A 12861-nucleotide genomic window follows, 5' to 3' on the forward strand; every position below is an offset into this window, starting at 1 on the left:
GTTTGAATATATATAATGCACATAATTGTTTGTTAACTTGTAGGTTTTATGTGTCAGACCGCAGGAAGACTAGCTGATGTCAGGGTGGAGATCCTAATAATATAAAACTAATATGTTTGGTTTAAAGGTGTGTTGACTATACTATATGGTTTTATTCAAATGTTAACATATGATGATTATAATACATATTTTTATGTGGAACCCAAGCACAGTAACAGCTAATGGGGATAATAAACAGTAAAACTGCTGAAACACATACATTTTTTAAACCAGCGGTCACTTTTTAAAACTGTCCTTTGCTTTTTTTTGGCATAATGTGTTAAAGGTGACACAGTCCTAAGGTTGAGTTTAAGGTCCATCTCCTCAAACAAATCCTGCCTTTAATGCTGGGGAGCCTTTAGTGAGAACATTTCCTTCCAGCCGAAGCACTGGGACTTCAGTTTTTCTCAAGGCAGAGTAAAAGTAGCTGTCTAGAAAATTAATCAAGCAAAGGTAAGAATAGCTCACTAAAAATATCCAGAGACCAAGAAACATTTGAACACATACAGTGTTGTGTGTACTCTAAAAGACTTTGTGTCCTTGCGTACATATTGATGGATAAGCCAACAAACAGAAGCAGTAAATACTTTTTTCTTTACTGAAAAGAAGAAAAAAAAACCCATCTGTGACACTGACTGAGTTGATCCTCGGGCTTTTGTTCACCTCACTGTGTAATCCTCTCGTTATTATACACGGAAAGGTTGCAGGCTGTCATCACAGCAGTTTCCAGGGCTGCATATGAAAGACACAGAGGAGGCTGATAGGTGTCTAATTGTCAGCTGTCATTTGATTTGACCAGCAATTGATTAGTCAACTGAAAGATCATTTCAATCGACAAATCAGTTGCTGGTCAAATTCTGTGCAGAACTACGTTGATCAATAATATATATATATATATACATATATTTAAAGCACGGTGAGATTAGGGGTGGGCGATAGGGCTGTAAAATAAAATCCCAATATTTCAGTGTTTTTGTGATAACGATATTCTTGACAAAAATGTAGAATGTTTGATTATTAATTCCTATAACATACAAATGTAAGAAAATACAGGTGTATATGTCAACATAGATGAGATTCCCCCTCAAATATTCAATAAAAATGGAATACAAATGATCTCGGTTCTTTGGTTTGTAAACATCAATAGTAACTCAGAATGAGATTGAGATCATGTATAAAATGTAAATATTTCAATAAAATAATCCTGATAAAAAATTAAAAACAGTTGCCAAATACAAGACATTGTCTACAATTTAATCTCTAGTGTGTGTGTGTATATATATCTATATATATATATATATATAGATATATATCTATATATATATATATATATAGATATATATTAGTTTTTCCACCTGTACTTGTATGTGCTGCTAGTTTTCTTCCAATATTTTGCCATTCTCACAATATGAATTTTTCTTACCATATTATAAATTACATAATTATATCATTATAGGCGATATTAAAGCACACCCCTACGTGTGATCAAACTGATTCAGCCTGGTTGCTGGCTGTAGTAACATAATGCACATTTTTATCACATTTCTGATTCTCTGCCTCTAATGTAAAAAGGGGTGAAGCAGCATTGGCTTTAGTTTAAGTATGCATAATCAGAGCATGACTGCAGTAAATCGCTCATGTGACAGATGAAAGATTTTTTTTTTTCTCAGTAAACTTTGACGTGTGATCCCCGCCTGAGATAAACGCAGTCTACTGTCAGTAACGTCCCTCTCGGTGGGGAAGCCTCAGTAACAGTTGTGTTCAAATTATCCGTTCAGCCCTCTTTCTGCTCTCTGCTGCCAGTACCACACACTGACACCACTCACACCACCGAGAGAGAGAGAGAGCGCCCGAGCCGGTCTGTCAGTCTGCCTCTGCAAAGGTCACTCCTACAAAGAGCTGGAGGAGTTTGGACATCAGCCAGGAACAGTCAGAGGGAGGCAGGCAGGGAGGAGGGGGGGCAGAGCGCAAAACTGACAGCTAAAAACAACAGAGACAGTTGGGTGCCTGAGGCCGCTCCGACGTCAGCTGACCCTGTTAAAGGCCAGGAGATGAGAGGGAGCGACAGACAGCGACATCACATGATAACCTCTTCACCTCCGCTGGACTGGCCGTGATGCTGTAATGAGGGTTACAGGAGGCTTATGGCACTCATGCCACCTCTGACTCCCTTTTTTGGGTGTGGTTTCAGTCCAAGAGCTTTCTCAAGACAAGATAACACACGCAAAGGGGACGTTTTTTTAAAAAATGATATTCACTGGGATGCTTTCTTTTCTTTGGCCTGTGAGACCTTACAATGATATGAGCAGCCAATCTATGACCCAGGAAGTTCCCCACTTTAATGTCCTTTTACTGTGACACGTTAAAGAGACATGTCAAAGTGTTTTATGTTCTTGGTGATTTTTTTGCCCCACAGGTCAAATGTTCGATGTGTTTGCCTGAGTCAGTATGTTGAAATCGCCCACCTTTCTTACAGCTCACTGATGTTACAGTTCATCGAACCCACACCTTCAAATCTGTGGACAAGACTTTGATATCTTGGACAGATTTGACCATTAAAACTGCATGTGAAATGTCCATTTGTTTGTTTTTCTAGAATTTAACCCTTTGACACCTATGAAAACTGGCTTGACTTCTTTCAAAAACACCGGAGGAGGGTGACAAGCATTGTAACATAAAAGGCCCCAAAATTAGAAAAAAATTACCTCAAGAAAGGGCTAAAAAATGTTGTTTTTTTTTTACCTTTAACATATTTATAAAATATTAAGAGTAAAGTAATATTAAATTATAAAATTATAAACAAGGCAATAAGTACTGAAAGAAGAAATGAACCAACAATTTCCAAGAAATCAGTAAAAAGTTACAATAAAATTTGCAACAAAAACGTAGAAAAACAAACAAACAAAAAAATGAAGAAATTTCCTGAAATAAATTTTCTGGTTGTTTTCTTGTCCCTTTTTTTTTTTACCAGTTTCTTGCAAATTGCTCTTTGCCTCTCCCCATGCTTTTAAGAGAATTTCTTGCAGCACAAGAAAAGCTGATGTCCATCCAGGTTTCAAAAGGTTAAAGTTAAATTCACCTTTCTGCTGTTGATATTAAAGTTTCACTTTACATCGAGATGCATGCGTTTCTTCAGAGTTGCCCTGCTGAGACAGATCATGCTGAGTTACAGGATGTGTTGACACGAGTATTTGCATGAGGAACATGTGATCCAAACGCTAAAAGTCAGAGCAGCCGTCATCGTGCTCTCCTGTGACAGCAGGAGGGGTCGGAGAGACTCTGTGACGCCGGCGGCTGCTGCAGTGACATTCAGCCCGGCCCTCCTCTCCACAGCTGGATGTTTTAGTGCTTGCTGACTCAAGGGATGCCGCCACCGCCGTGGCATTCACGAAGGGAGCAGGCATCAAAGCGTGACATTGACGACCTCGGGAGCAGCACCCGTGAAATAGTCCATTGCAGGTGTCCGACGGGAACACCGGAGCTTCTGCAGAGGACACAAAAGTTCCTCTGGAGGCTAATTTGTCTCTGTAATGTGGGTGACCTCAGGAGGAGCTACACTGAGGAGAGGGAGACTTCATGTGGGGTGATACTCCTCCTCCTCCATCTGGACACCACGCTGAGTAACCACCACCCTGACTGTTGGCCCTTTGGTATGTTGGTGAAGCGTCCTGCATATTTAATCCCATTTTCCAGCTCACTTCCTGTTGTTTCCCCCCTGAGTTGCCATTGGCTACCTGAAGCGTGTGGCTTTGCTGCAGACCCGACCCAACAAATATCACTGCAGTTGCTATGGAAACGTAGTGGATGGCACACCACGCTGGACAGGGGTACACTGTGATTTTAACCAAGTCAGTCCTGTATGATGGCAGCTAGAAAGATCTTTTTTTTTGTACCAGGCTGCAAACACGTTTATTTCTGCTGTAGAGTTGGCCGTTTTAACATGGGGGTCTGTGGGGACTGACTGTTTTGGAGCCAGCCTCAAGTGGCCATTCAAGGAACTGCAGTTTGTGGCACTTCTGCGTTGGCTTCATTTTTCGGCCTCAGAGGCTGCTGCTTGATAAAAATTCATCAGAAAATGTTTGCTGCTCAAATGTTTTTTTGTCAGAGGTTTCCTCTGTGGGGGTTGCCCCCACTGTTGAAAACGCAGGCTCTAACCACACCTTGGTATTTATCTTCTCTCCTCACAGTCCTCCACAGATGTACAGCAGGTTTGTCCCAGACAGGAAACAATAATAATCTGCATTTTTTGATGCCGTGAACTCTCTATCAGGGCAAGTAGATCTCTGCAGTCTTGTGCTGAGAGTTCACTCACACCAGCCGACAGACAAGAGACCGGATGCCACGGCTGAAATCAGAGCTCTGTAATATAAACCAGTGACTCTCAACAGCTGGTGAGTGACACCACAGTTAAACAACGGGCAGAGGACTGAGCAAACACAGGCTCTGGTTACCTGGAGACCAGCCGGTAACTCGGTGAGGAGAAAATGTTGACATTTACATTAGCAGACAAAAGAGAACGTCTGGTACAAGAGTGTAATTTAAAATCAGTTACAAAGGACGCTTTGTCATTTTTACAGGAACTTCAGGATCCCTGCAAAGTGTTGGAGAACAATTAAAGAACATTTTGACATTTAGGGAAACATATTGTTTTCTTGCCAATGATGAGGTGATCAATACCACTCTGTGTATGTTCAAATATTAAGGTGGCATGCAGACAGGAAGCAGAGATAAACAGCGTCCATAAAGGTAAAAATGAGCGATAAAATCCAACTGTTGTTTGCTTTATGTGTATGGCATATTGGCCTTTGTGTGCTATTGCTGGTGTTGTACATTGCAAACAGACGGCGGCATTAACTGTTTTTTGCCTAGAGCAACAAAAGTGCATGCAGCTCTGAGCTCTTAATTATATTAACCCTGAATTAGTCCACATTAAGGGCCATTGTAACAAATTTTGCACTGCAAATAAAAACATATTTCCACAAATAACATTTGAGTCAAATAATGAATCGTGAGACAGAGAAAAGGGGAAGAAAGGAACCTGGATATTTCACTGCAAATCTCCAGGTGTGCTGACATGACATCAAAAAATGTTGTAACGCACTCTCTGCTCAAACCTACGTCACCAAAGCGACAGACTCTTATTTGTCGCAAAATGAATTAAAACACAGATAAAAGTTCACGATACAAAGTAGCTGTCCTGCAGGAACGTTCAGACCTACACAAAGTAGCAAGCTAGTTTGCAGGGACGTTTGTGTTGCTTGGCAACGGTCCAGTCCGAGTCCAGTTGCAGAACTATTTGTGTTGGCGGATCCAAATAAGTCATAAAATAAACATATCATAATCTGATGTCGCTTTTACTGTAAAGTTAAAAAAGGCACTTGTAGAGCTGTTGTGTAAAAGCAATATCACACCGGAGGTCGTTCTGTTATACTAAATATCACACGGCTGTGACTGTCTTTGGCACAGCCGTGTCATATTCAGCATTCACTCGTGTGATATTGCTTAACCCTTTGATACCTGAGCAAATTGGCTTGATTTCTTCCAGAAAAAGTCTAGGGCAACAAGCAACTTAAAACGAAATAGCCCAAAAAGTAGCAAGAAATTAGTAAAAAAGTTAGAAGAAAATTACATGAAAATGAGGGGGGAAAAAGAAAAGTGAGAACAAATAAAAACACAACAAGAAAATGACCTCAAGAAAGTACAGGACATGTCTTGCCAAGTTGCTCATTTTTGATTTTCAAAGACGTCACACTGATTTTTTTGTTTTTTTTTTCAGTTTCCAGAGGTTTAAATGCTGCTAAATGATGTCTACCCAACTTGTCAACATTTACTGTCATACGCTATTTATGTCAAAGAGTCTAAAACCTGTTAAAAGAAAAGCATTACACCGTTCGAATCTTTATGATGTTTTATTCCAGCACAAGTCTTTTGTGTTGTAAAATGGCTGTGTAGCTAGGAATTAAATGAGAAGTACAAAATGGAAAATTACAGACAGCTCTAGTATCATTTGTTTAAATCCCTATTGTGTTTATTTCCTAAAACCACATCTAGGAAAACAGTATTTCCCTGCCTTCTTTGGAAACATGGTCAGAAAATTAAAAAACAAAAAGTGAAGAGGTGAAATAAAAGAAAGATGAAGCTTAATTTCAAGTCACTCTCACGATGGAGGGGAATCTGAAAGGGCCGCTGGATGAATCACATTTACAGCCTGATTTAAAAACTTTTTTACCTACCCAGTAAGGTAGCCCTTTTTTTTTTTGCATTTCACACACAGTTTCTACCAACAGTGGCACAGAGGGAGGGCAGTAAACTACTAAAATGCACCTTTAATGCACTAGTTTATGACAATGATAATTACCGCTCCTCTATAATTTCCCTAATTAAAGCAGGCTAAGCAAATTACACATGATTGACCTTAAAACCACGGCACAAGTACATTCGAGAGAGAACAGCTGCATCATTGCAGGGCCCTGCCAGAGTTTCCCTCCTCAGTGAAGAGTGACCCTGTCCTCACTGGCCCAGTTTTAGCTCCACACCATCTTAAAAACAAAAGTTTGTCAAGAGGGGAGTGTGAGGAAACAGCATTATTTGGGATTGTGGTACCAGGACATCAGGTAAGGCTTGATAGTCGAGGCTTTTTTCCCACTAAATCCTGATGATTTAAAATGTACAATGGTACAGGTTTGAAACTGGGCCCGTGTGTCGCTGTGCAAACGTTGTGTCAGCCAGCACACGGACATACAGTAGCTCTACCATCTGGAAGCACACAACAACTTCCTGGTCAGAAAAAAAAGGGTTAACACTGAGAAGTGAAGGGAAAACCTTCGCTTTCTTTCGTAAAAGAAAATAAAAAAACATTCATGTTTTAAACTGAAATCCTCTGAAATGATTGCTGCCGTCATTTCCAATGATGAAAACTCTTCCTCAGCTTCGTTATGTACAAGATTTAAACATACCATGACATGAGGACGACAGTTTCATGTAATTTAAAATGAAATTAAATTTGACCACTCGTGAAATTCGCCGCCACACTCTGACATCACAGAGCAACACGACATGGATCATATATATCAAAAATGGGGGGAAAAGACAACCACACACACTCACTTAGGCAGGTTATGCTGTAAATTTACAGTAATGACACCTATAGTTCTGTAAGCCAAAATCTCTATTTTAGAATGCTGAACATTAGGGTAGCTTCCTATAAAAATCGTATTTTTTTCCCATGTCTTTTTCCCGCCTGACGACACTAAGCATATGGCTTAAATATTTGTAAAACTATGTAGTCCAATGGGGGAAGAAGAGTCTCTGCCGTCTCAGTCTGGCTTGCTGAGATGATCCTTCGAGACACTCTGCTGTGTGTGTGTAGCTGCACATGGCGATGTGTGCACGTGTTTGTGTGTGTATGCACATCGGAGAGCAGAGGGTGAAAAAAATCCACAAAGAGGGACTTTTTAGGTGATCAGACTGCATTTCTTGCCCTGCGTGCCACCTGTTTTGTTTTTTTTTTTTCCTTTTTAAAACCACCGTCTCCTCTTCCTCCTTTTTTAACTTCCGACACAGAAATCCTTTAAATCAAGCGCCGCATCATAGCCGCATCATAGCCGCGTCATAGCCGCCATCCCTTTAGGCTTTCAGCAGGGCTGCCAGTGTAAACATGATCCCCCTTTTCTCAGTGAGCTCAGAATACTGCCTCGACAGACAGGCGGAAACAGGAACAAAAAAAAAAAAGTCAACAAAAAGACATCAACAACAAATACAATGGCCGTTGTTGTGGAGATATGCAGGTTAAGGGAAGAAAACAAAAAAAAAAAAAAATAAAACATTGACAGCTACCACGCAGGAATATTTCCTGGGACAGGGAGCAGTTAGGGCAGTATGGATCCTTAGTGCAATGAAGGTCAGAGGAGCAGCCGGCAGCGCGGCCTCAACGTTCACGCGGCCGCTCGCTCTGGAAGGTGTGGCCGGCCGGCGAGTCGGCGGGCTGAAAGAGACGTCCAGTGGGCTTCATCAGCTCTCGCCAGGAAGAAGAATAAGGGCAGACATTATGCTTCTAGTCACAGATATTCACTCACACACGCGTCCATACACACTTTATACTCTGTAAAACTACTACGGCTAAAGCCTAGGAGGGGAAGAGAGAGTCCGGTCCAGAGCGTCCTCTGGAGGAGTCCTGAGCCTCGTTTCGTTCACTTCGAATAAAAAGTTATGTACGTGTGAGCGTCTACGTGTATGAGGACGTGTAAACATCAAAATGTGAGTCGTGACGAGTGTGAGAGATTATTCTGCTAGGCCGTCGGAGCGAGTGTGTGGTGTTAGGGTCGTGTGCGAGTTAACTATGCCTGTGACCAGTTCCGTACTGAATTTGTAATCTGTGTGTTTGTGTTCTTCGTATGTTTTTTTTTTTTTTTTTTGTTTCCTGTTGTAAAGTCTCTCCACTGTTGTAAATGTACATTCATCCATCGTAGGGGGGCAAGTATGACGCTGGGCCACACACCAACTGATCCTGAGGCTTTTCCAGTGGTCCGATAAAGACTCTCACCTCATCAGCGCACTCAAAATAAACAGCAGTAGAGGTACCGGAGGACGCTGTACCACACGTAGCCGGAGGCGAAAGCTAACGTCTGGATAAAGCACAGCCACACTGAGTCGAGGGTCATCTGCCGGGAGATTGCCTCCTTCTGTCCGTCTTGGGAGGGGAATGATCCTGTTGACGAGGACGGAAATACAGACGAGTCAGATTTGTTCAAAATCGAGGCGTTACTACTTATAGACAAAGTGAAATTAAAGTACTTTTATTTTCTGAGAAGTTATTATTCATATCCTTGGTGCTTGTTTTAAATTGTGTACCTGTTTGGTCCAGACTGCAATGACCAAAGGGAAGAAATCTAAGTTTAAAGGTATATCACGCAGGATTGTAGATTACAGTTTGTAAACACACTTGCCAGTAAAAGTGAAAGTAAAAAGCCAACCCCCCAGATTCACTCTCTTTGCATTTGGTCTTGCTGTATTTGTCTGCTGCTTACAGTCTGGCCACTGGTCGCTAAATTTTCACAAAGCCCCGACCTCACCTGAGCGCTGTGGAGTTACACCTATAAACATCCTGAACACAGAAAATAAGAAAATACTAAAAAAAAAAATCTCCCTCACACACTTCTAGTGGGTCATAAGTGTGATGATTGAGAAGAATTACTTCTGTATGAGTCTATAGATTGATTTCAGAAAAATCTGGCACAGTATATCTTTAATTTCGCTAGTGTCTACATGAAATGTAGTGGTTTGAACCACTGATTAATGTGTGGAGTAGAAACAGCTAACGCCATATTTTGTGTGACGAACACAGCACTCGCTGTGAGTGATTCAAAGGGGACCTATTATGACATATTATCGTTTTCCTTATAAATTTGAGGAAACTCCCTCAAGACCATCTTAACCTACTGCGTTCACAAGAATGAGACGAATGCAAGGTCAGCCACCGAAATCTAATCAGTTAATCCTCGAGTCCACTGGATGATTTGTGCCAAATTTGAAAAAATACCCTCAAGGTATTCTTGAAATATCATATTTACAAGAATGAGACTGACAAGGTGACAGTGACATTCACCTTTGACCTATGACCACCGAAATCTAAAAAAGTTCATCGCTGAGTCCAAGTGAATGTTTGTGTCAAATTTGAACAAATTCCCTCGAGGCGTCCTTGAGATATCGTGTTAACAAGAATGTGCCGGATGTACGTACATGCGGACGTACAACCCGAAAACATAACGCCTCTGGCCTCGGCTATTGCTGGCGGAGAGGCATAAAAATATATGCAACATAGCAGCAGCATCATTATATTTCTTCGCACATAGTTGAAAAGAATTCATATTTCAGTTGGACTTTAACAAGCTGACATGGGGAGACAGACCTGTGTCGTAGAAGTGGGTCAGCAGCTCTTCTTTCTCCACGAACCTCTGATACAGCCAGTCAGTCAGGGCCTCTGCCTCCACAGGAACCTCTTTTATTGGGTACATCCTGAAGGAAGCAGGAGAGACAGGCAGACAGGGAGACAGATGAAACACAGAAAAGGATTACTGAGGTCTCACTCAGCAGAAACTGTCTGCATTGATCCGTCGTCGGAGCTGCAGTCCAAACCCAGGGTGTCAGCCGTGGTCCCCGAGCAGAGCGGTCTATTTCAAACTGGAATCTATTTCAGCAGTCTGTGTGTTTGCTGTAGCTTCAGCTCGTTTCGGGGATTCATTAGCTGGCAGGCTCATCAGAAAGAGACAGAAGTGCTGAGGGGAGCCTGACAGGAGACAGACGAGTCACGTAGCACCACAAAATGGTTTGGTTAGTGTGCAGGAAGAACAACTTTAAAAAAAAAAAGTCAGAGTGAAAAAGTTAAAATCACTTTTGCCACCAAGATGTAGAGAAGCAGCACTATTAAATCCTGCCAACCTTAGAAATGTCTTTAATCTGTGTCGCAATACAGCGAGGCTTCAGTAGGACTCAACTGATGACTGTATTTATTACAATTTATCTAGTTTAAGTTTCTCTATTTATCTTTTACTTCTCAGAAACACCGCCCATCACGGGGCTCTACAGTAATGGTTGCCATTTTGAGAAATAGGCAACCAGTTCTTGGCCTTTAGTTGCCATCAGTGGCAATCACTTTGTAATATATAAATAAATAGGGACCTCAAACAGCAAAACATGCACACCCCGAATAATCAGTATTTGTTGCGTTAAATTCTGGGCTGATAGTTATATAAAATAACAATTGTTCTGACAGTCGATGTTGTTTTTTCTGTTTTTATTTTTTTTATTCACACAGTGATTAAATAATATTCAAGTATTGTTAAAAATAAAACAAATAAATAAAATTAATTCTAAGGTAATTTTTTTTAAACAAATTCAAAATAAAAAAAATATATTAATTAAAAAATCATTAAAATCAATTAACATAGAATTGATAAATAAAATAAAAAATTACAAATATTGATAAAATATCATCAATTATCAACATTATAATATCATTGTCCCTCAAAGTCTGTTTCTTGCTGAGACGCATGCTCTTTACAAGGATAAGCATATCTGCCTTGTTGCAGCTCAGTCCAATTCTCCTCTCATCCACGATGTGAGACGCAGAGCTTAACACGGCCTCGCTTATCGCAGTCGTGTAAATAGACCTCATGTGTGTCATCTGACGTCACACAACATTCAGTGGGCACAAAACTGAAATTGATGTGACACAAAAGATAAACATCAGCCACTGCCGTCAGTGAAATGTCATTTTTGTGCCAGAAGGCATGATATTCATTATACTGCAGTCAACATAGCAAATATCAGCCGATAAAGACATTTGGTCCACAAATACGTGCATCTCTACAGTATTTAAGGAAATCACAACAGTCTCAGACCACGTTTAGGTGAGAACGGCCTTACTAAAAACAGAAGAACCACCACTCCACGTGCCAAGTGCAGCCGCGACTGTTCTCACAGGATCCGTGCATTGCCAGTTTACACTGCGACAGAACGGGTGGCGTTTTCAAAAAAATTAGACTCTCAAGTTTGCGTTTTCAGGCCCCAAAAATGTCCATGTTGTGTGAACGAAAGGCCAAAACACAATAACATTTCATGCAAGCCGTTGCCGTGTAAACGGCCCCTCGGTCATCACTCTGATGAAGATAAAAATAAGATAACTAGAAACATCTGTTGAACAAGTCGTGGTGCTCTGGAGAAAATATGTTTCGTTCTGATCTTTTTGCCATCTCAATGGTCGGCACCTCGCCGCTTGTTCATCCTCAAAGTTAGAAATTGTCTGACCATCAGTCCCAAAACCCCTAAATATTTAATTTACCATCATATAAGATGAAAGAAACAAGCAAATTGCGACATTCAAGAAGCAGAAACCAGAGATCTGATGCAATTTTTCCTTATGAATGTACTTCGCTGCCTATCAATTCCTTGCCGATTAAATGTTTCATTATTATCCCGTCTGACATCGAGCACTTTATTCCTCACGTGAACAGTCTCCAGCTGGATAAAACCACGAATGTTTCCAACCACACATGACAAACGCTGTTTAAAGAAAACACAATAGCTGGCTGACATTGTGAAAACAATGAAGGGTCACTTTTAAAAGCCTCAGTGAGGAGTGCTGCTGAAATCTACGCTGTAGCCAGAAGGGGTCCCTGTTCGGCTGCACTCCCACACAGAGCGGCTCCTGGTCACCTTCAAATAGAGGTTACAGTCTCCTCCCTCAGACAGAGCATTTCCTCTGCACTCAACGTTTGCTCAATACTCCCGACTGGATAATGTCCACGGTAAAAGTACATCTGCGCCTACGAGGAGAGCTCCTGGAAGTAAGAGGGAAGTAATAAGGAATATAGTATTGATTACTAAAGAGATCAATATATTTTAAAAAGCAATCTAAGCTAAACGGCAGCAGCACTTCTGTCAGTAACACAGACATGTTTCCACACACCGCTGCAGGTGCGAACACATAATCATGCCCTGAATTAAAATATAAATCTTACTCAAATAGCTTTGAAAGTATTAGTTTAGTCTGAAGGTGTTCAATTAAGTTTTTTTTTTTTTAGATATTCTTTAGATTATCAGTGGTGTAAAATCAAGCTGAAAGGGTTAATTTAGACAAAATTAATCTGCAACGGTATGCGATTTTTAAGGCACTAATACCGTCTCAGAAAATATTAGTTTCACAGTATACGGTATTACAAATGTATTATTATTATTATAAGTTACAATGACCCTTAACTCTTTGAAACCTGGATCCACATCAGTTTTCTTGTGCTGCGCCTTTTACAAGCTGTTTAACCCTTT

At 40.8% G+C, this 12861-nt stretch overlaps 1 protein-coding gene across 1 annotated transcript in view; it reads right to left on the minus strand.

Moving 5' to 3' along the window:
* Nucleotides 1-5929: 5929 nt before the first annotated feature.
* Nucleotides 5930-12861, minus strand: part of lpgat1 (lysophosphatidylglycerol acyltransferase 1) — a 66136-nt gene continuing 59204 nt past the window's right edge. The window contains exons 7-8 of the mRNA XM_042503165.2: nucleotides 9947-10053; nucleotides 5930-8746 (exon numbers count right to left, since the gene is read on the minus strand). Coding sequence (XP_042359099.1) covers nucleotides 8595-8746; nucleotides 9947-10053 — 259 coding nt within the window. The 3' untranslated portion in view covers nucleotides 5930-8594. The remainder of the gene's footprint in view (nucleotides 8747-9946; nucleotides 10054-12861) is intronic.

Source organism: Plectropomus leopardus, chromosome 16 (genome assembly GCF_026936395.1).
Source record: "Plectropomus leopardus strain MGB_pleo_1.0 chromosome 16, ASM2693639v1, whole genome shotgun sequence".
NCBI classification, from domain to species: domain Eukaryota; kingdom Metazoa; phylum Chordata; class Actinopteri; order Perciformes; family Serranidae; genus Plectropomus; species Plectropomus leopardus.